The sequence below is a fragment of the Peromyscus eremicus genome, chromosome 8a (genome assembly GCF_949786415.1).
Source record: "Peromyscus eremicus chromosome 8a, PerEre_H2_v1, whole genome shotgun sequence".
In the NCBI taxonomy this organism is placed as follows: domain Eukaryota; kingdom Metazoa; phylum Chordata; class Mammalia; order Rodentia; family Cricetidae; genus Peromyscus; species Peromyscus eremicus.
Genome location: NC_081423.1, coordinates 424884 through 448446, shown reverse-complemented (window position 1 = coordinate 448446; position 23563 = coordinate 424884). Strand labels below are relative to the sequence as shown.

Genomic DNA, 23563 nt, shown 5'->3' with positions numbered 1-23563 from the left:
TAACTAGTTCCTATATGTGGGTCACCTAAGCAAAAAAGTGTTTGGATAAGAACAGGAAACAGGAGGAGGACTTCAGCTGGCAAGGAGGACAGAAGAGAAAACCATCCTGGAGTCTGAGAAAACCATCTACCTTCCAGACCCCCTACAACATATCTGGGCTACATAATTTCTCTAAATCTGAGAGTTGTGAATTTCATAGCTTTTTGGGTTGTAGGATATTTGTATCTATACATAAAGAAGCACCTTGGAGAATTGACTCAGACTGAACATGATTTGCCTACTTTTCATAGACAATGTCCCCACACCCTGAAGATCATTTTATCAAGTATCTTGGTACACCTGCATTCCGACTATGACCCATCTCATGATCTGGGGTAGAATTTTCACTTGTAATGCTCAGAAAGTTCTGGGTTTTTGGAGCATTTCAAGTCCCAAAGTTCTAGACAAGAGTGGGTAAATTCTGCCATCATAATGTGGTTTCTGGGATGCTTCTTGAGCACACACCCTTTTGAACTGCTCCAGCTGCTCCGTGAGCTCCTCCACTGCCTGTGTATGCTTCTGCCTCATCTCCTGGACCTGGGCCTCATGGGACCGTGTCTCCTCATCCAGGGCCTTCTTCAGCACCGTCACTTCCTGTTCCCTCTTGGCTCTAGGGAAAAAGAACACAGTGGATGACGCTCAGGCCAGAGACAGGGGTTTGCCTGTGACAGTACTGTGCAAGAGGACAAGAAGTCTCCTGGTACCTAGAGCCGAAGTCCTCCTTTGCTGTGTGAGCCATAGTGACTTGCCTAACCTCCCTGACCCCACAGTGTTATATCAGCTGTGAAACGGGGAGCATGTTACCTGCTCCCAGAATCTCTCAAGGATGGCAAACGGGCATAGAAAATACAAGTAAGAGTGTGTCTGTAGTCTGCAGATATCCCTTAAATATTAACACTGTTGGCTTTATCCAGCACTTACTATATGCCAGGTCCTAAGCTAAGATTTTTTTTTCTTGAAACAGGATTTCACTCACTACATAGCCCAGGCTGGTCTCAAATTCACAATCCTTCTGCCTCCACTTCTGAGTGCTAAGGTTATAAGCATGAGCCACCAAGCCCAGCTGGACCTGTTTTTCCATACACAGCATCTCATCTTCATAGCAACTCTATAAGGCAGCGATGTCATTTGCAGGCTAAGCGGGGGAAGCACCTTACCCATGGGGTCCCAACCACTGTGTGACAGAGCTACAGCATGAAGCCAGCCTGGCTTGGAGCTTTTAGCCACTGCTCTGGGTCTTTCTGTATCTCCAGACAGGTGGGAGGGGAACAAAAACGTGGAACTAACCTTTGGTACATGTACAAAACCCAAAGTGTGAGGAATACTGGGTTGCAGTTAACAGAGACCTTACCATAGGATATGTTCAAAAGGTTTATATGCTCATTAAATGAATAAATGACCTGTGTTCACTAGAGATAGAATATTGTCTGAGATATGGTTGTTTGTTTCCTCTATTTACTTGTAGTGAATCTTAAATTGGAGACCAATCTGATGAATGTTATTTTTAAATTTAACATAAAACATATATACATGCACACATACAGAAGAAGAAATTATTTAAAAATCCTAACTAGGAGTGGAACTGGAGGAGTTGTTCTTGAATTATGCACTATTGCTCTCCTGCAGATAAAACTAAACATACTCGTGTTCTAGGCACAATAAGGAAGGCCAGTGATTTCAGATCTGCTTGGAGTCAGTGGTCCCTGGGGCCCAGCCCACGCACCTGAGCTCCTGTTGTGTGGCTGTGCTGTCCAGTGTATCCTCCAGCTCTGTCTTCAGTGCCTCCAGCTCCTCCCCCAGGTCTCGCTTCTGCTTCTCAGCCTTGTTCCTGGCAGCCCGCTCTGAGTCCAGGTCCTCCTGTAGGTCTGAGACATGGCCCTCCAGCTCTCGAATCTTCTTTAGGGCATTGTTTTTCTGGGCGATCTCTTCATCAAGCCTGACCAGGATGGAGCACCCAGATTAAGACCTCACTGGATAGCCAAGGCTATCCAATGCCACCAAAAACTGTTCTGGGACTAGCTTCTGTGTCCCAAAGTGTAGGAGGCTCAGCTTAAAGAAAGCACTGGAGAAATCAGGATTGTCAATCACATGGGCCTATTTCCTTCAATGGAAGGAAATGAATGATGCCACATGGAAAAGTGGTCAATCAACCTGATGATTCTTTGCCAGCCTCCACTTGAATCCCCCAATATCCTGAACATTGCTTAGGCCCTGATACTTCAGTGAATAAAACACATCCCTATGAAAGAGGTCCCTTGTACTTTACATATTCCACCAATAAAATCTGTCCTTATGCTCATCACAGATCCTTTTCTAGGCCCTAACTCTGAGCTCTGTCCTGGCACATGGTGAAGCTAACATCTGTTTATTTCCACGACAGAATCTTGCTTATGGAACGCAGGCTGTCCGTAAAATTGTGGTCCTCCTGCCTCAGCTTCCTGAGTGCTGGGACTACGTGTATAGAACATCACATTCAGCTTTGCTATCCAACTTGACTATGATGAATGGGAAGGCCTAGGATGAGAGACAGGCAGGTGCTCTGATGTTGTGCTTACAGCCCAGCAGCTGCCAGAGAGATCAGGGTCTTTCTAGGTAACCCAGCTGCTATTCCAGCACAGACTAATGCACTGGAGTGACATTTTTATTAGTCACCCAGCCCCTGCCACACACTCCAAATTAGAAAAGAGATGAGCCAGAAGACTAATCAAAAGCCCTGGGTTTGAGCCCCAGCTCTGCCTCTTACAAGTGTGGGCAGGTACCTCCTCAACTCCCAAGAGGAGTATAAGAGCATCAAGGTGTCTGAGGGTGCTTCTGGGAATGAGCTGAGCACACAACAAATGGGGCAGTAGTCATTTCCTGCTGCTGTATCCACAGCTTGAGGCCAGCCAAATGCCAGGAAAAAGGAAGCACAGAGGGAATAGGAGGGGCAGGTGACTTAGGCTGTGTGACTGGGAGAAGTGTGGTCAGAGACTGGGGAAGCTGGTGTACACAGAGAGAGTAGGATGGGGAAGATGAAAGCCACCCAATCTAGACATGCAATGTTTGTGATACAGACAGAGATGGACTCAGTAGGTGACTGGAAACTCAGAACTGGGGTTCAGATGACAAATTCTGGGCACCCTAGATGCTACAAGACCATAGGGGCACTGCAAAGAGGCTGAGTTTGGAGGGAAGAAAAGTTGAATGTGAGGTTTAGGGGTGAGAGCATAGTTGGGAAGGCTTGCAGGAGACCTGGTCTGACAGGCAACATCCATCCCAAAGGCCTATGGCCACCTCAAAAAGCAGAGGGCCTCTGGACACACATACACACTCACACACTAGGACTGGGACACACACACACTCACACACTAGGACTGGGACACACGTACACTCACACACTAGGACTGGGACACACGTATACTCACACACCGGGACTGGGACACACGTATACTCACACACCGGGACTGGGACACACACACACACACACACACACACACACACACACCGCACCTGGCCAGGGCTGCTTGCAGCTCCTCCTCTTTCTTTGCTAGCTGCATCTTGAGCTCCGCAATCTGTGCCTGCAGGTCAGCGATCTGCTCGTGGAAATCACTGGCATCACCCTCCAGTTTCCTCTTCAGTTTCTCCAGCTCCTGTCGGCTCTTCTCCTCTTTCTTCAGCCTCACTGCAACAGAGCCAGGGGTACCTCAGCATGGGGGTGACACCAGGAAGAGACCTAGCTAGGCCTTTTTGCCTGGGCTGTGGACATTACACAATCAGCCCTAGACCTTTTTTCAGTGAAAAGAATATCAAGCTTGGAAAAAAGCTTTTTTTTTTTTTCCCCATCAGAGTGTATTGCACACAGTGTGGATCCAAGATGGAGTCTCTTTCCCAGGATAATCTTTCTAAAGGTTCCTTTCTGATTTTTCTGGTTTTTAGGTTTTTTAAAAATATTTATTTTGTCTCTGTGTGTGTGTGTGTCTGTATGAGTGTGTGTGCACATGTGTGTGAGTGTCCATGTGTATCTGTGTGTGTATGTGTGTGAGTATCTGTGTGTGAGTGTGTATGCACATGTGTGTAAGGCCTTTGGAGGCAGAAGAGGCTGTTGGATCTCATGTAGCTGGAGTTAATAGGCATTTGTGAGCGACCTACTGTGGGTGCTGGGATCCAAACTCTGGTCCTCATGATTTAGCAGAAAGGACTTAAGTGCTAGGCCATCTCTCCAGTCCCTGTGTATTACTTTTTAAAGAGGCCATATAGAATAGTGGGCTTTGTGAGGACATTCCATAGATACACACGGTGGGAGTTTGCTTGTACTTGCCTCAATTATTCTCTCTTGTCCCTCCTCCCCTCCCCTCTCCTTCTGGTCCTCTTTCTTTTTTTCCTTCTTTCTTTCTTTCTTTCTTTCTTTCTTTCTTTCTTTCTTTCTTTCTTTCTTTCTTTCTCTTCCTTCTCTCTCTCTCTCTCTCTCTCTCTCTCTCTCTCTCTCTCTCTCTTTGTTTCTCTGGAACTCACTTTGGAGGCCTCAAACTCACAGAGATCTACCTGCCTCTGCCTCCCGAGTGCTGGGATTAAAGGCATGTGCCACTGCCTGGCCTGGTCCCCTTTCTTTATTCAAAAAGTCCCTCTTTCTGCTTCCTGATTTTTCTTTTTTAAAATCTGATTCCATATGAGAGCAAAGATAATGTCCTTTTTCTCTCTCTCTCTCTTGTCCAATCACCTGCCCTACCTTAATACCCCTTCCTTTCCACAGACCCTTCAATTTTCACATTCTATGCATATATACTTATTTAAAATCTAGACTCTGGCTGGGGATGTGGCTCCGCTGATAGTGTGGGCCTTTGGGTTCACAAGACTTGGGGTTCGAGTCCTAGCACTGAATGAGCTCAGCACAGTGGCCACCTGTAAGCCAGCATTTGGGAGGTGCCAGCAAGAGGATGAGGAGCTCACAGCTAGCTTTGGCTACATACTAAGTTTCAGGCTAGCCTAGGCTACATGAGACCCTTTCTAAAAATAAAGTAAAATAGGTCCAACAGGATGACTCAGCAGGTAAAGGTACTTGAAGCCAAGCTTAACAATCTAAGTTCAGTACCCCGGAGCTGCACAGTAGAAGGAAAGAACCAACTCCACAAAATTGTCTGTGACTTCCATGTGCATGCTGTGACATGCATGACCAAACACCATCCCCACACTATAACCACACACACACACACACACACACACACACACACACACACACACACATACTACATATGACACACATAGACATGCACACTCAATCAATAAATAATAAATGTATTTTTAAAGAAAATGGAAAATAAAATAATAAAAATATATAAAACAAAATATTATAATCTAGATTCCACATATAAGAGGAAATATGATATTTGTCTTTGAGCCCAGTTCATTTCACTTAACATGGCTTCTGGTTCCACCTATTTCCTCACTTACCCTCCAGTTCTGAGATCATGGACTCATGCTTGCTCTTCAGCTTTGTGAGGTTTTTAGCCTTTTCTTCCTCCTCTGCTAGATTGGTTGTCAAATCGCTGACTCTCTCTTCAAGGAGTTTTCGTTCCTTTAGGGGCAATGGGAAAACAATAATTGCAGTGGTTTTTATTTCTCCTCCATGGTCTATGTTTTATTTCCAGTAGCTTCTATATGAACAGTTTAAAGAAAATCCAATTCCTAATCACAGGCACCAGGAGTTCCATATGGTAGAAGTTCTTTAGGAACTTCCCAGGCTGCCCACTTCTTGCCTCTTGCCAGTGTATCCTGCACACTCAATGTTCAGCTAAAGAACTTTCCTATTCCTCCCGCAGGACAGCTTGGCTCTGCCTCAGAACCTTTGCAGAGCAGGTCAACATTGTATTCCTAACTGTTCCTCAATCTATGTCCATGCCACCTTCTCCAGGAAGTCTCCGTGGAGATCCTTCCTTCATCCCCTAGTGTTCCACTCATAACAGGGTGAGCATCTTCAGACCCTGGTCACAATGGTAATGGTTACTTGTTAGAGTGTAAGCCCCAGTGCAGGACACTGGACTCCTACTCCATGAGAGCCCGGTCCACAGGGGGCCTAGCTGATGCCCAGCTTGAACTAATGGAGTCAGCTGGCTTGGGATTATTAACTGAAGTGACTGCTTGTCCCTATTTTCACAGGGTGCTTCTGCCATTAGTGCTGGACATGTGGTAAGACTGGCACATCTAACGCACTTTTGAAAGTTTGTTGTTCTGATCGTCCATGACCAAGATGTCATCTTCCAGTTTCTTGATCTTGGCTTCAGCTGTGACCTTCTCAAGCTGTAGTTTCTGTCTGGCAGCCTCCTCCTCCTCCAGCTGCTCCTCCAGGTCCTTGGTTGGGGGAGAGACAAGGATCACAGCCTCGCTGGAACAAAGTCACTAGAGATCTGGGGCTAGCCAGTGTGGAGGCTGGGCTGAGTATACCCTGTACACTGCTGTCTCCTTCAGAAACCCATGTAGGCTACTAGGCTACTCTAATTTGCTCAGTGTCAGTGATATGTGTTTACTGGGGAGTCAGTACCACACTCCAGACCTTCCTTGATAGTCATTCCTTCCAGAGGCAGGAAATTAGTCCCCATGAGTGTGTGTGTGTGTGTGTGTGTGTGTGTGTGTCTAAGAATTCTCAACACAATTGAAAGGTAGTAATAGACTGATTGTAACCTTAGAAGCCTGGGCCATGGAAGGCACTGTGGCTTCCTCCCTCCTTCTTCTGGGGGCAGGCAGTCCATAGCCATAACATGAGGAAGTTCAAGCAGCCCCATGAATTGGCTGAGGAATTAGCACCTCCTGCTAACAGCCATGTGAATAAGCCACAAAGAAGTTGATCTTTTAGCCTGACTGAGCCTTCAAATGACTGGCGCTGGTCATGAGTGGCCATAAGCACCTCCCCAGATGCTGACTACTAAGATAAATATGGACTATTTGAAGCTGCTGTGTTCAGACTGTTTTGTTACAGTATAATAACTGACACAATTATCTTTTACACCAAGTTGCTAACAGGAAGGGGGTCAGCATATAGAACACAAGGCAGTAGACAGAGCAGGCTCTGGAGACTTGTGTTCAGTTCCTGACCTAGCTCTGTGGCATTGGGCAGATGGCCATTGGTCTCTAAGCCTTAGTGCCCCCATCTTCCAGCATCTGGCCATATATCATCAGAGGCCTTCACTGAGGGTCCAGTGAATATTTTCCTGCAATATCTTACCAGCATCTGCTGAGCCATCTTCTTCCTCTCAGCCTGCAGTTGCTGGCCCCGGTCCTCTTCTTCCTCCAGGCGGGCCTCCATCTCATGTAGGATCTCCTCCAGTTCCTGCTTCTTGGCTGCCAGCCGGACCCGCATCTCCTCAGCCTCAGCATACAGCTCTGTCTCTGCTTGCAGCTGCTCCTGCAGCAGAGTCTTCTCCTCGGCCAGCTGCATGCAGGATTAGAAGGTGGCCATGAGATCACCCATTTCTCACTGTGGCTGAGCCCTTGGCTGTGCTGCCCCCACAGCCCACAGTGCACTTGTTTATACCTGAGTGTGCTTCTGCTCCAGCTCCTTCAGCTCAGTCTCTGCCTTCTGCTGCCTCTCCTTGATCTTCTGCATCTCCTCCTCCTTGGCCTGCATCTCTTCCTCCTGCCGTGTCACCTGGAGCAATGGCTTTACCTGCATATATATATATATATATATATATATAGCCATCATTAGTGGTTTTGGCCGAAGGGAGCCATTTTCATCAAATATTAAATTGGTTCTCAGCTATAGATGATTTTACCAACATCCATCTAGGTGACACTGGGCAATGTCAGGGACATAATCGGCAGTTGAAACAGGGATGGAAGATTCTACAGGCATTAGTAGGTAGAGGCAAGAGAGATGGCTTACATTCTAGAACAGTTTCTAGGAACCTCTTCCACAAGACAGAATTGCTGAGCCTAAACTATTGGCATGGCAAAGGTGAGGGACTTTTCATTGTTTCTTTTTTACAGTACTGGAGATTGAACCCAGGACTGTGTGCTTTACCACTGAGCTACACCCTGAGTCCATGGGCCTCTTATTAGATCAATTTATTAGAACAAAATGAAAGGAGAAAGAATCAAGGGAGTTGGAGGTGTTGATGCATCTTTGCAAGAAAAAAACCAAAACCCTCCACGGCTGTTCCCCAGCCACAGTCAGTGTCACAACAGCACATTTCCTTTCAGTCTTCTTCCTCCTGTTTAAAGAATAGTCTTGAAGGTTGATTATGATAGTGCACACCTCTAATCCCAGCACTTGGGGAGCAGAGGCAGGAGGATCTCTCTGGGTTCAAGGTCAGCCTGGTTCACACAGAGTTCTAGACCAGCTATAGCTACATAGAGAGACCCTGTCTCAAAAAGGAGAACAAAAAAGCAAGTATTGAACTGAATGCTTAGTTTTATATTCTGGTTTCATCATTTAATTCTGTCCATCATTTATATTCTGTTTTCATCACTCATTGTTTCTTACCTCATGCTGTTCATCAGTCAGTTTTAGACAGGCATTTTTACTAGTTGATTCCCCTACCATCATCCCCATTAACAAGGGAACCAATGAATCTGCTATGGAAATGCTGTCACTGTCAAAGAGGCTGTGGAGGATGCCCTGAATTCCTGCTTCTCTTTATGGGAGATGGTTTTTTCAGGATGGTCCCTTAGCATGTGGGTTCATGGCAACATTTGCAGAGAGCAGCTTCCTGTCAGGCTTCTTCTCCAGCTTGCTTGGCACCCAGAGTCTCTGCCAATGAACCCCATGGCTGCCTTCACACACTTAGCAGGATTTGCCAATATCCGTTTCTGGGACTGTTGGTATCATCTGCCTCTCCAGTTGGCTGTCATATTCATGAAGCCGTGGACCATGATACCAACTAGTACACTCCTGGCATACAACAGGTACTCAATAAATACTTCCTTGGGGAAAAAATTTACACACTCAAGGGTATAGAAAGGTAATATATAAGTTTACAGTCAGTGAACATATCTTTGTGCAGCCAGTGATGCTGCAGAGGCCACTGGTACCCAAAGGCCCTGCAAGCTGCAAGGAATAAAATGAACTACCAATTCAAGCAGCAAGTGGGGGCTTCCTACTCCATCATGCTGAGTGAAGCACCAATTCTGCAAGGCACCATGCTTCAGAATTTCATTTACATCTTGAAACAATGGGGTACAGAAAGGGAGGGCAGAAGTGAAGTGAAGCTGTTGGGGGCCACAGAGAGAAGTGAGTTTGCTACATAAGTGCAATAAGATGGATTTTTTTTTTGTTTTTGTTTTTTGAGACAGGGTTTCTCTGTGTAGTTTTGGTGCCTGTCCTGAATCTCGCTCCGTAGACCAGGCTGGCCTCGAACTCACAGATATCCACCTGGCTCTGCCTCCAGAGTGCTGGGATTAAAGGTGTGAAGATGGATTCTTAGGGTGACAGAAACACCTTGATTTGCTTTAAGGTCATGACTGTAACCCACAAGCCAAAGGGAAGCACCTTCACAGGCCTGCATGTGAGGTCCGACTTTAGGCCTCCACTTCAAGAGCCACTTTGGACCACCTCCATTCCCACATCTAGAGATCCCAGTAGGGCTTGATTGGGGAAGTGGAGGAGGTCAAGTGACTTCTGGGAAGGTGTAGAGTCAATCACTCACTTTAGTGAAGAGCCTCCACCATTGCCAGTTTCGGAGCTTGAGGTAGGCAGCACAATTCCTCTGGATCACCTTCATGGCTGTCAGCTGTTGCTGCCTCTTGGTGAAGGCCCTGGGGAGAGTGAGGCAGGGAACCATGAGGTGCTTCCCTCATGGTTCATGGCATCATTCACTGTACAGAACACCCCCCCCCCATTCACTCCAGCCAATCTTTCTGAGCATCAGAACCAGCATATTATCTGATCAAGCCACTTACGCTGGTTCCCAGAGCCTTTCTCAGGAGGCAAGGGAAACTCCAGGCTCACAAATACCTCAAAAACAAAGCTAGAAATGATATCTAAGGAAAAGTTCGATACTATGTTTCTGCAGGGATCCTTCACTCCCCTAGTTGTGCCAGTTAAGTTCTGACAGACTTATTTATTCCTTGGTAGTATTTCAGAATTCTCAAACCTTAATACCAAATCAGCACTATATTTCTTTAGAGCTTCTGGGTTTGAAAAACTACAGAATGATGACCACAGTCCCACTCTGCCATGTGAGCTGCCACATTGGCTGTGGGTACAGTTAAGAATACCAATTATTATTAAGAGTACCAATTATTTTGGGAACAGGAATGATGGCAACAGATAATTTAATTATAAAATTGAACAAATTAGGACTGCTGTTGTACTAAGGGCTTCCCAATATCTGGACTTAGCCATACTGAGTCTCTGCAGATGTGATGTAGACTACACCAGGGAGATCTCTCTGAGGTGTCTTTTTCTTTCTTTCTTTCTTTCTTTCTTTCTTTCTTTCTTTCTTTCTTTCTTTCTTTCTTTCTTTCTTTCTTTCTTTCTTTCTTTCTTTCCACACTCTCTCTCTCTCTGAGACAGGGTTTCTCTTTGTTGCTCCAGCTGTCCTGGAACTTGCTCTGTAGACCAGGCTAGCCTCAAATTCACAGAGATCACCTGCCTCTGGGCATGTGCCACTATGCCCAGCAGGGAGTCTTTCCTTGAGTAACCTGAGTCTCACCTAGACACCAAGCAGAACAGATGGAGCATTGCAACTTCTAAGGTCCTACTTCATGAATCCTATTTGAACATAGGGCTAGAGATACAGCCACATTTCCTCTGAAATGTTATTGTAGCCTAAGAGTTGTGAAATGAAAGCCAGCCATACTTCTAAGCCACATAGTTTTTCCTCTGAAATGTTATTGTAGCCTAAGAGTTGTGAAATGAAAGCCAGCCATACTTCTAAGCCCTTCCTGGGCATCATTCCATTAGCTCCTCTTAACAATTTCATGAGGTAGAAATGATTGCACTCAGGAGAAATGTGAGCACATAGGATGAGGAATTGAGAATAAGAACCCAGGTCTAAAACTCTCAAGCCCATTGGTTGTCACTCGTCCTTCCTGCATCTATAACCAGCATACACATTTCAGTTGGAAGCTTCCTTTCCTTCTCAGGTAGAAGCTGTTGATTAAGAACACATCTTAAAACAGATAGCTTCTTGGAATCAGGGAATCCCAATGCAGGGCTGGAAATCCCCTTCTCTGGACTTTAGGTTTCTACTATGAATACGGAAAACTATGTTTACTATACGGAAAAATATGATACAGGAAACTATGTTTACTTTCTGGCCAGGTAGCCACGACACATTGCCTGGAAGGCCATGATGACATCAGTAATCTTCAGGTCCCGTTCCTCCTCCAGGTGGGCCAGGACTCCCGTACGGAAGAAGATTTTGCTTTGCCCAATCCTGTACAGGTTGGGGTCCAGTTCAAGGGCTTTGATCTGAGGAGAAAGGGAAAAGAAGAGTTACCATTTTCAACTGTGCCATTTGTTCAGTATGGATAGCAACTGGAAATATGATCCAAAGCTGGAAGGTCACAATTGAATGTCTGGGGAGGGAGGGTCCAGGATTAAGCTCACCATGAGAATGCAAGCTTGCTTTCCATCCATGAAGCCTTTGGGGATGGCGTTCGCTGCCAGGATCTCATAGCTTAAAATACAGGACAGAAGTTGCTCAACACATCTCCATCATTCATGCTTTCTCCAGGTTGCTCCCCACCACCCCACCAACACCAGCAGGCTCACCGTTGCCGGAACTCTTGGAAGACAATCCTGTTGGGGAAGCCCTGACGGCAGATGCGGATGCCTTCCAACACGCCATTGCACCGCAGCTGCTCCAGCACCAGAAATGCATCCAACTTGCCAGACTGCGGAAGTAGAAGAGGCCAGTGACCACTGGAGCAGCAAGCCCCAGACCTCAGGGCCAGAAAACATCCTTGGCAGTCTGTGGGGTCTTCACAGGGTTTAACTGAGGTGTAATGTCCACTGTTGCCATCTCTGGGTTTCTATACTTTCTTTGGTACTATTTGTCCCATAATCCTCATTGTGCTTAGTGGTGCTAGCACCCCTGGCTAGAAACTAGGAATGTTTTCCCCTCACTGTCCTCCCCCTCACTTCCTGGACATCACTGCCTCATAGCTCTTACCTCCCAAGTCTCTCACAGTAGGTTTCTTAAAAAAAAAAAAAAAAAAAAGCAGATGTGGTGTGCATGTGTATGCATTAATGTTCTTGCATGTCTATGAGAGCACACATATGTGAATGTGTATACACATTTTTGATGTGTGTGTGTATGTGTGTTATGTGTGTGGTGTGTGTATGTGATGTGTGACGTGTGTGAATGTGTGTGTGATATGTGAGATGTGTGTCTGTGCCTGTGTATGTGTGTGAAGTGTGTGTGTTCATGTGTATGTGTGTACATTTGGAGGTCTGAAGTTAGTGTCAGAAATCATTCTCAATCACTCTTACATCATATTCACTGACTCATTCATCCACTGAAACTCAAAGTTCAGTCTCTTAGCTGAACTGTTCAGGGGAGTCTCTGTCTCTCTTCTGAGATTAAAGCTACAAGCAGGCCACCATATCCACTAGTATTTATGTGGGTTTCTGGGGTTCCAAGTCCTACTTGTGTGGAAAGCTCTTTAAATGGTGGAGCCATCTCCCCTAACCTACTTTTTTTTTCTTTTTTTTCTGGAGCTGAGGATCGAGCCCAGGGCACTTGCTAGGCAAGCGCTCTACCACTGAGCTAAATCCCCAACCCCCCCAACCTACTTTTTTGTGCCATTGTTTCTTCTACTCAGACAACTGCAGCATCTTCCCACTTGATCATCTCTCCTCAGTCCTGCCTGCCCCTTCTAGCTCCTCATTTGGTCTAAAACATAATTTTGATCATGACCTACTGCTTAAACTCCTTCAGTGGCTTCCTACAGATAGGATGTCATCACAAAACCAGTCCATAAACCAGTCCAATCCCATCCCTAGCTCATGCCACCACGTAGCAATATGAAACAAGGGGGCTAGATAATGGCTGACTCAATAAAGCACCTGCCTTGTAAGCATGAGACCCATGTGAAAGGCTGAGCATAATGCCATGTGCCTGTAATCCTAGAATTGTAAGAAGGGAGGCAGAGACAGGAGGATTTCAAAAAGCTCATAGACCAGCTAAACTGTCCTATGTGGTGAAGCTTCAGGCCAGTGAGAAAGCTGTCCCACGTAGAAGTGGAAGGTGCCTAAGGACTCACATCAGAGCTTGTTTTCTGACCTCTATAGTACACTGTGTATGTGCACCCTATACCCATAGGCATGAACACACCCATGCACACAAAACAAAAACAATATAAAATGACCTAGCTACAGTTTTCTTGCCCAGACTCTTAATTTCTCACCTCTACATATTTTCTTACCCCAAGCCTTTGACCTAAAATGCATCCAAACACACTCATACCCCACTATGTACTTTACCAAGTTGATGCCTACCCATTTCTTTTTAAATAACATTTATTATTTATGGTGTATATGTGTGTATAGGGGGGTAGGTTTGGGTACAAATGTGCCACAGTGTGTATGTGGAGGTCAGAAGACATCCTGCAGCAGTTTTTTTTCCTTTTACTATGTGAATCCCAGAGATGGAACTCAGGTCATTAGCCTTGAGAAGAACAGCCTTTACCCATTGAGCCATCTCCCCAGCCCCTCTACCTGTTCTTAAAGTTCTTACACAGGTAGCTACCCCAGCTTTTTGTTGTTTTCCTAATTTACTATTGTGGTTCTAGCCTGTGTGTCAAGGTCCCTGTGGTCTCCCATAACCTCAGCACCAATGACATTTGGGCCCACTAATTCTCTGTTGTGGGAACAATGGGGCATATAATGAGATGTCCAGCAGCCTCCTGGCCTCTACTAGATGCTGTAGCAATTACCTTCCACTGTGACAAGCAAATGTGTCCTCAGTGATTTCTACAACACTGTATCCTAAGTATCAGTCACAAATAGTAGCTTTGCAAGCATTTACTGGAAGAATGGAAGGGTTGGTGGCTTCATACCCCATGCCACTACCTAGCTAAACAGTCTCTGGAAAGATTCCCTTCCTTCCTTCCTTCCTTCCTTCCTTCCTTCCTTCCTTCCTTCCTTCCTTCCTTCCTTCCTTGACCAACATTGCTTTTAGGCATAGGGAGTAGACGGCCCCCAATCCAGACAACTCTCCACATGTGTAGATGCAGGCCTTACTTGAGGGTGGTCAGGGCAGGAACCAAGGTCAGACCTCTCTTTCCGCCCCTCCACCTCATTAGTTTGCCTCATTGTCTTCCAGGTACCTCACTGCTGTCCTTCAACACTATCCTGTAAGCAGGAGCTCCAGGCTGGGGGACATCTCACCCTCTTCTCGTGGTTGGGGATGATGCAGCGCACAAAGTTAGGTGTGGTGTTGCGCAATGTAGTCATCAGCTTCCCCAGCTGTTCTTTGTAGAGCTGGCCCACAGTGCGAAACATGCCCTTCTTGGTCTTAGAGGCACTGGGAAGTGAGCTCTCAGTCATCTTGGCCATCTGGTCCAGCCCCACAATGCGGTCCACTGTGGGTTACATGAAGGGTGACATCAGTCTCTGGCCCCTTCAGGGATCCTAAACCTCTGCCATAAGCCAGAGGAGCAAACTGTGAAGACGGTGGTCAAGGGAGATGTTTTGTGCAGGTCATACTCTGTGGGAGACCCTAGACCCCATCTGGGGTACCATCCCCATCTTTCTCTCTGATGGTCAGCAGTGCCCTCATCTCTAGCTGGGGTAAGGGCCTCTAAGTAGTGTCAATTTGGGTATCTTTGTGAGCACCTGAGTGGCAGGATGAACCAATGTCCTCTGTTCAGTCACAGAGACCAAAGGAACCAGCTTCATTCTTGGTACTAACTCACTGGGTAGCCTTGCCCTGGCACTGTGTTGTGCCTCAGTTTACCTTTCTCAACAATGGCAGCAATAGCAGCATCTAACTCCTAAGGATGGAATGTGGCCACAAGACCTCGAAAGCCCTCAGCTCCAGGGTAGCCTTCAATACTTTCTCTACCCTTAGGGATATGCTGAGAATTGACCACGTATGGGCCCTAAGCCCCCACCAAAGGCCCTGTCCACCTCAGCTCCTAGGCTACTGATCTCTAACAGAAGGTGTCAGACAATGAGTATACTATATCAGATGGTGAGATGTGCTTAGAAAAATCAAGGACAAAGGGAGGAGGAGAGGGAAGAAAAATAGAAGAGGATGGGGTGAACAAGAAGGAGAGAAGGAGTGACCTTCCTGAGACAGGGTGACGGAGACTGTCTGTCTGAGAAGCTGATCTCTATTAAGGGAGACCCTGATGCAAGGCTGCATAACACTGGTGAGAGTCAACCTCATGCAGTTCATGGGCAGGACATGGTTTTGACCCAGTTTACAAACGAGGACATCCAAAGTTAACAGTTAGGCAACATGTCCAAAGTCACAGCTCATATGTGGCAGAGACAAGACATCAAGTCCTTCTGATTCCATCACGGGGACTGCTTCATCATGCCTAGTTACACTACTTCCTGGGCTCTGACATAGGACCTTCCTGGTGAGTCCGGGAATGGGATGGAGGAGCTCAGTGTCCCTCATTTAAGAAGCTATGAGCTGAATTTTCCAGGGAAAAAAGGCAGATCTATTTTAAAGATTCTACAAGGCTGACAGATTGGTAATTATGGAGAGCTGAATTGTTGCAGATCAAGAACCAAATCATCTTGGGCTATCTTTAGCCCCTAAATGACCATTTATTGTCTACATCCATGCCTGACCTAATATTAATCTGACTATCACAGACAGTTTGGGGCTGTCTTAACAGACCGCCAATTTCCACTGACCCCAAAGCTAAGACTGTCATCAGGTCCCCACCAGAGTCCTTAAAAGATTACCTTGATTTATGACTTACTTTTGTTCTGGGACATTAAAACCTTATGAAACCATTTCTACACTGAGACATCCATTTGTGGTATCCTGAGCCTGTGTTCTCCAGCCAGAGTCTCTCATTGTCAGTTTAAGATAAACTCTTACTTCCTATAAAGGGAAAACTGTGTGTTGTGTGGACAAGGCTGTTTCAATGTGACAGCATTAGCATGTGACAGCCTGGTCCTCCCCCTGTCCCTACATCGGGCCTCCCAATCTGGGGCAGATGTAGAAACCAGGGCAGTAGGTCTGAGGTGTTTAACCTTCTAGCTCAAAGCTGCCTCCAGGCCTGAAAGGCTTACCATCCTTCCACAGGTCAGCCACAAACTTGTCAGAGGAGGCATTGAGGAGTGAGGTCACGTTGTCATTTAGTGGGTCCATGTTCTTGGTCAGCCAGGCACTTGCATTATAGTCCACCTGCCAAAAGTCACCCCGACATCAGGTTCCCTGCCTCAGAAACCTACCACAAAGCCCAAATCCTCCCATATTCCTCTCACACCTCTAGACATCAGATGGGAAATGACATTTTTGATGTTGCCATGATGGGTCTCCACTGACACCAAGGAAGAGACCAAAAGGTCAGAATCTTCAGGGATATTGCATATAGTAGGGCATTCACCAGTGGCAAGCCAGTGCCGGCAAATCCTCTTGGTGTTCCACAGAGCCTCAGAGGAGCCACTTTTTGCCATAGTCTTACACTAAGCCCCAGAAATGGCCAAAGGAGGTAATGGTGACAAAAAGCTGACATAGACACCCCATGCTTCCCCCTATTCCAGGACAGCTTGACAGGAATCCTCATTATTGAAGTCAGCACAGGGGTTTCTTTCCCACTGTCTGATGAATGGGGTTTATTTTACTGTGCTTCATTGTAGTACTAGGGATTGAATCTAGGATGTCAAGTGGGGTGGGTGCCCTAGTTTGTCTTCTGTTGCTGTGATAAGACACCCTGACCAAAAGCAGCCTAGGGAAGGACAGGGGTTATTTGGCTCACAATTCCAAGCTGTAGTCCATCACCAAGAACAGTCAGGGCAGGGACTCAAAGTGTCACATCCATAGAGAAGGGCACGGAGAAGCAAATGTGCCCATGCTGCCCATTTCTGCACCTAGCTTTCTCTGTCGCCCATTAGGTAGTGCCACCCACATTCAGGGCAGGTCTTTGCACCTTAATTAGTAATCAATACAATTGTCCCCAGCCCAACATGCCCACAGGACAACCTGAACTAGGTAATTCCTCAGTTGAGACTCTCTTCCAGATGATTCAAGATTTGAGACTAACCTTCATAGTGGGCAAGTGCTCTACCACTGAGCTACATCCCTAGCCTGCTAGCTTGGAGGTTTTGATACATGGATATATAGGAAAGGTCACTGAAGGCTTTTGAAATTCCTAACTTGCTTAATGCCCAAGTTTAATGACTGTGACTACAACACAGAATGGACTGACAACACAGCTCTGGTGGGTTATGATGGGATGCGGGTTGCTATGGCAATAGCTGGCCTGATCTGTGACAAGACTGAAAAAAAATATGTAGGAGCCTGGGAAAGGTGCTAGTGGTATATGCTTAAAGTAGTATAAGCTCCACTGAGTATAAAGTAGGTGGCAAAGAGGCCACACTATAAATATTTTCAGCTTGGTGGCTATACAGTCTGTCACAATGGCCAAATTCTGCCCTTATAACACCAAAGAAAACACAGATCTCACGGAAACAAATGGGCCTGGCTGTGTTCCAACCTTGGACTGCAGCCTATCAATCCTTTGAATGGAGCACTGCCTGTTCCCATGATGCAGTAGGGATACTAGAAGGGTGAATAAAATAATTCTATAAGCCAGAACATGTTATGGCTTTTCTTTTCTTTTTTTAAATACATAAGTATGGATGGATGTTTTGCCTGTGTGAGTCTGTGTGCCATGTGTGTACAATGCCAGCAGAAGCCAGCTGTGGCTTTTATATGTTATTCAGGACACACTAATATCCAAGATGATGTTGGTGATGATAGCAATGTTGACAACAATGGTGAAGATGCCAGCTCTCACAGTCTCCCCCAGATGGAACACAATGGTGATGCCAGGGATTCTTGTGATGCTAGAGAAGATTCACTGGTCCCTCACTCCAGGGGCCTGGCCTGTGGGTTTGCCACGGAGCAAGTAGTATTTGGAGTCTTCCCAGGGAAGAATATCCTGGTTAGGACATACATCTGAGATGCTCACTCTCACTCTTAACAGAGGCTTCAACTGCTGTGGGATGGTCTGTATGTCAAGTGTGTTGCTGATTGGTCAATAAATAAATCACTGATTGGCCAGTGGCCAGGCAGGAAGTATAGGCGGGACAAGAAGGAGAATAAAGCTGGGACGTGGAAGGCTGAGTCAGAGACACTGCCAGCCTCCACGATGACAAACAGCATGTGAAGATGCCGGTAAGCCACGAGCCATGTGGCAAGGTATAGATTTATGGAAATGGATTAATTTAAGCTGTAAGAACAGTTAGCAAGAAGCCTGCCACGGCCATACAGTTTGTAACCAATATAAGTCTCTGTGTTTACTTGATCGGGTCTGAGCAGCTGTGGGACTGGCAGGTGAGAGAGATTTGTCCTGACTGTGGGCCAGGCAGGAAAACTCTAGCTACATTCAACAATTATACAAAGCCCCTAGCTGGGAATTGACTTGCTATAAGTCTTTGGAGGGCACAGCCATTGCCAAAGCACCCTTGCTGTGGACACCACCCAGGCACCCTTGGGACAGACACCCCTCAAGAACCCCACCAGTACCTTTCCTGCATAGTGGATGATGGAGAACTCGGTTTTGTCCTTTAGCTGCTTGGGCTTCTGAAATTTTGGGTGGTTGCCCTGCTCTGAGCACAGCTTCTCCACAAAAGACTTGTCTGTGGCCTTGGGGAACCAGCATTCTTCATCCAGCAGGGCCAGCACACCTGGAGGGTTGTTCTGGGACACAGGAGGGCAGGGTCACCACTAGGCAAGCTCACTGGGAAGGGCCAACCATGCAGATGTCACACACACAGCCCAGTGTGGTGGCACAGGACTAGAACCTTGGCAAAAATGTGGAAAGTGGAGGCAAGGAGGATCAGGAGTTCAATGCTATCCTCAGCTACAAACAAGTTCAAGGCCAGACTGACTATATGGGACCCTATCTCAAAAAATTATTTCCCCCTCCAAAAAGAGAGAGGTCACACACAGGAGTGGCACTGCTACTTCATTTTGCTTATTAAAGGTGAATCCATGCCCTCTTTCCTCCACCCTCAAATCTATCAAACCATTACCCTCCAGTAACAGACAGCTTGAGGGATTGAGAGCAAGAACTAACAGGACACAATTCTTGCTACTGCTCATGCTAGGCAATACACAAATATCACAAATATTTCATTCTCCTCTCCCACTTCGAGTGGGGATGGAACTCAGGGCCTACAGCCTGTTAGCCAAGCACTCTCTATCACTGAGCTATATTCCCACCTATTTTGTTGGTTTGGTTTTATTTGAGACAGAGCCTCCTATGCCTCAGACACAGTTTGAGACCTATATCCCAGGCTGCCAGAACTCACTATTCAGTCAACATTAGACTCAAACCTGCAGTAATCCTCTTGCCTCAGCCTCCTGTGTGCTGGGATTAGGTGTGAGCCACCATACCCAGTTAAGATTACACAAGGATTATGCCAGGCGGTGGTGGCACACGCCTTTAATCCCGGCACTCGAGAGGCAGAGCCAGGCAGATCTCTGTGAGTTCATGGCCAGCCTGGTCTACAGAGTGAGTTCCAGGAAAGGCGCAAAGCTACACAGAGAAACCCTGTCTCGAAAAACAATACAAAAAAACCAAAACAAGCCGGGCGGTGGTGGCGCACGCCTTTAATCCCAGCACTCGGGAGGCAGAGGCAGGCGGATCTCTGTGAGTTCGAGGCCAGCCTGGACTACCAAGTGAGTCCCAGGAAAGGTGCAAAGCTACACAGAGAAACCCTGTCTCGAAAAACCAAAAAAAAAAAAAAAACAAAAAAACAAAAAAAAAAAACAAAAAAAAAATTACACAAGAATTTTAGAAGAATCTGTTGCTTTGCTCCCTTATAAATTTACTCAGGATCCCTTTCAACAAGGTTTTTCCTGTGTCTGAGAGGGTCTAAATTAAGGTGTCAGTATGTACCATTTACACTGGGAGAACTACCTCCACAATGAGTACTCCAACTTGTGAAACCATTTCCTGATTGTCCTCCATAGTGCCTTGCCAGAAGTGTCAGTTTGGTTTCACCACTGGCTCTTCCAGGAGGTGGGGGTCCATCTTGTTCACAGTTATAGAAGAGGCCTAGCATGCTGTGAGTATTCACCTGCTATGACTCTAGAAGTGGGTAAAACACTGACTCTTTGGGAATGGATGAGCAGAAGAGAAGAGAAAGACTGAGGGAATTGCATGATGGTGGTGTATGCCCTAATCCTAGCACAGGAAGGCTGAGACAGAAGGATTGTCACAATCATGCATCAACCAGGTATGGTGGTGCATGCCTGAAATCCCAGCACTTGGGAGCTGGAGGCAGGAAGATCAGAGGTTCAAGGTAATCATCAAATACATAGAGAGTTTGAGGCCAGCTGGGGCTACAATGAGACTTTGTCTCAAAAAAAATTTATATATGCTAATAAAAATATTTTTAAACTTTAAAGAAATAGAGCACATGCCTAGCATGGGCAAGGTCCTGGGCTGCAACCCCAGAATTGCTAAAATAATTATTTTGCTGAGGACCAGCATGACTAATCTCAACACCGAGAGGGCTGAGGCAGGAGGACTCTTAGGGTTTGAGGCTAGCCTGGTCTACATACTGAGTTCCAAGTGAATTGGCTCAAAAAGGGGGAAAGGTAGTGTAAAACAAGACAACTTTGATTGTAAACATAGAAAGCATGGCCTAGTTCCCCAAAACTCCATTTATAGCCTTCCAGGACTTGCCCAGAAACACCACCCACATGGAAAGCATGCTCTGACTAGGTGTGTGCAAATGGACCAGGATGCACAGTGCCAGCCCCTCACCGGCCGCTCAATCAGCTCGATACAGGGCTGAAGGTCCAGGCCAAAGTCGATGAAGTTCCACTCAATGCCCTCTCGTTGGTACTCCTCCTGCTCCAGGATGAACATGGTGTGGTTGAACAGCTGCTGCAGTTTCTCATTGGTGTAGTTGATGCACAGTTGCTCAAAGGAGTTCACCTGCATGTATGTATGGAGAGGGAGGGCAGCTGAACTGGGTGATATCATAGAACAGGGAGTTCAGCTTGCAGGAATCCCCATGGCCTGGACCTGGCTTCCTGAAGAGCCCTTCCTGCCACCTCAGCACTCAGAGAGGTGCAAAACTCAAATAAAACTGCGTAAAGCCCCGTATGGCTGGCAAAAGTGATCCATACCCATACCATAGGGCACTCACCTCATGTGATCTATATATAGATGGACTAACCATATAAGGCATGTTTTCTTTACCATTTCACAGACAGGAAACCTGAGGCTCAAGACAGGGTGATCCCACCGTAGAATTCTTTGATACATCTGTCAGCCTCTAGGGCTTCTCTTTCTCTGAGACATTCTCTCCAACTCATGGGAGTGGAACCCAGGAATTCTGCATACACTATGGTAAGAACTTGAGCTCGGTGATTAGCTTGGAGTTGACCCATTGGCTCAACTCAAGTGAGCAGGAAGCACTGCAACTTCTACTTCAAGATTTAGGTTGAAGCTCTTAGAAATTAGATGCTCTTTTCTAAGATTGATAAGTGGCAATCTGGAGCTCTAGCAATATCTTGGCACCATGAAGGGAGAACTGCTGGAAATGGAGCCAATGTGGTAGAAAGCAGAACAGGCAGCTCCTGCCTACTGCATCCAACTATGTTGGCTAGACAATTTATACAAGCCAATACATAAATAGTGGATTTATGTCTCTTACGCACACTCAAGTATAACCTTAACCAGATAGCTTCCTACCTATAATGCCTATCTGTATGCCTTCCTACAAAGTAAGTGTCTCAAAACCCATTCCAGAAGACCAAGACCATGGATATACCTCAAAGATCTCAAACCCAGCAATATCCAGAATCCCCAGGAAGGAAGCCCCTTGCCGATGGGTTTTGTCCAAGGCTTTGTTTACACGGCTGAGAATCCACCTGAAAAGGCGCTCATAGGTGGCCTTGGCTAAGGCCTCAATGGCAAAGTCAGCCTGCAGGACAGTGAAGGAAACACGGATATTACCAGCAGGAAAGTGGCAGAAAGAGTGGTCAGACTTAAGGAATGGTGGGATGCATGATGAAATACCACCCATGAGAAGCCCGCAGAGCCTGTCCCCACCTAGATCAATTAGAAGCTATCAGCCCTGCTTGAAAAAATACACAGACATTTCCACAAGTCAGGTTGTTTAAGCTCAGTGATGTGTGAGGGACTCTGCTTTCGGTCAGCAGTGTCCTCAAAAGTTGGCATAAGACTGAAAATATTTTAGTATTGGATAGATGAAGAATGTAGAGGTGAATGGGTAAATAGATGAATGGATGAATAGAGGAATGGATGGACAGGTAGAAGAATGGTAGATGGCTAGCTGGTGGATGAGTAGATTGGAGGAAGGGATAAACGGATGTATGGATGGGTGGGCAGGTGAGTGGGTGGATGTGTGGTTGAATCAATATGTGGATGGGTGGGTGGATGATGGATGGTTGGTATTGAATGGATGGTTGTTAGTCAAATGAGTGCTTGGATGGACAGGTAGATGGTGAGTTACTGGGTGGATGATGGATGGGTGATTAGATGAACATATGGGTAGATGGATGGATGGTGGGCGGATGAATAGATGGCATGTATGTGAAATGACAGGTGGTTGAATGGGTAAATGGATGGAAGGCATCCACAGCATCATTACCTGTTCTTTAGTCTGAGCTTTCTGTACCACATCCCGTCCAACTTTGATTCGTGGGGTCAGGATGGCTCTGGTGAAATCTGTCACATTAATCCCCACAAGGTGGCAAACTTTCTGAGCAGCTGTGTGAGAAAAAAAAAAAGCATTTTAGCTATGCCATCAAAGAGACTAGGTGCCACTGGGACCAGAGGGGGATGCCACTGTCATCTATACTGTTCATTTCTCTCTAAAGAAAAAGAAATGTTAGTCACCACCTATATGGTGGTGCACACCTGCCATCACAACACTTGGGAGATGGAGGCAGAAGCATCAGAAGTGCAAGCACATCTCTACTCACATAGTGAGTTTGAGCCCTGCATGGGCTATGTGAGACCCTGACTCAAAAAAATAAAAGGCAAACAAAAACAACTGCAAAAGAAAGGAGAAAGGGGAAACTAAAATGTATTTATAAATGTCTACTCTAGTCATAAAGCATGTGGCTTGTTTTCATACTGTGTATATTTCTGCACATAAAAACTTATTTTCAAAACCACACAGAACCATACTCTCAGCTGCTTCCTACACACAAAGACTTGTGTATCCCATGGAGGGGGGTATGCCCATGCAAGTGCACACATGCCCAGCAGATAGTCAAAGTTTAGGATTCCTCCATTGCTTCACAAGCTCTCTGTTCATGTCTCTTTTTGTGGATTCCCCTGAAGAACTGGATCCTGTTCATGTGCCACAGTTGGGGAGAATACTCCACAATGTATGTCCAATAGTGTGGCCTCTGTGGGACTGTAA

At 46.2% G+C, this 23563-nt stretch overlaps 1 protein-coding gene and 1 long non-coding RNA gene across 5 annotated transcripts in view; one reads left to right on the top strand and one right to left on the bottom strand.

Annotated features, from left to right (window-relative positions):
* Positions 1-23563, bottom strand: part of Myh11 (myosin heavy chain 11) — a 103786-nt gene that overhangs the window by 18396 nt on the left and 61827 nt on the right. For all 4 annotated transcript variants that reach the window (XM_059269935.1, XM_059269936.1, XM_059269937.1 and 1 more), the window contains 17 exons: positions 22784-22902; positions 21941-22093; positions 20926-21099; positions 18675-18848; positions 16214-16328; positions 14348-14541; positions 11729-11850; positions 11564-11633; positions 11265-11425; positions 9657-9765; positions 7544-7675; positions 7235-7441; positions 6226-6363; positions 5467-5590; positions 3529-3700; positions 1763-1975; positions 505-649 (listed from right to left, as the gene is read on the bottom strand). In XM_059269935.1, coding sequence (XP_059125918.1) covers positions 505-649; positions 1763-1975; positions 3529-3700; positions 5467-5590; positions 6226-6363; positions 7235-7441; positions 7544-7675; positions 9657-9765; positions 11265-11425; positions 11564-11633; positions 11729-11850; positions 14348-14541; positions 16214-16328; positions 18675-18848; positions 20926-21099; positions 21941-22093; positions 22784-22902 — 2522 coding nt within the window. The remainder of the gene's footprint in view (positions 1-504; positions 650-1762; positions 1976-3528; positions 3701-5466; positions 5591-6225; positions 6364-7234; positions 7442-7543; positions 7676-9656; positions 9766-11264; positions 11426-11563; positions 11634-11728; positions 11851-14347; positions 14542-16213; positions 16329-18674; positions 18849-20925; positions 21100-21940; positions 22094-22783; positions 22903-23563) is intronic.
* Positions 152-13335, top strand: LOC131916585 (uncharacterized). The gene is made up of 2 exons (XR_009380564.1): positions 152-891; positions 11691-13335. It is a non-coding gene; the product is annotated as an uncharacterized LOC131916585 (long non-coding RNA).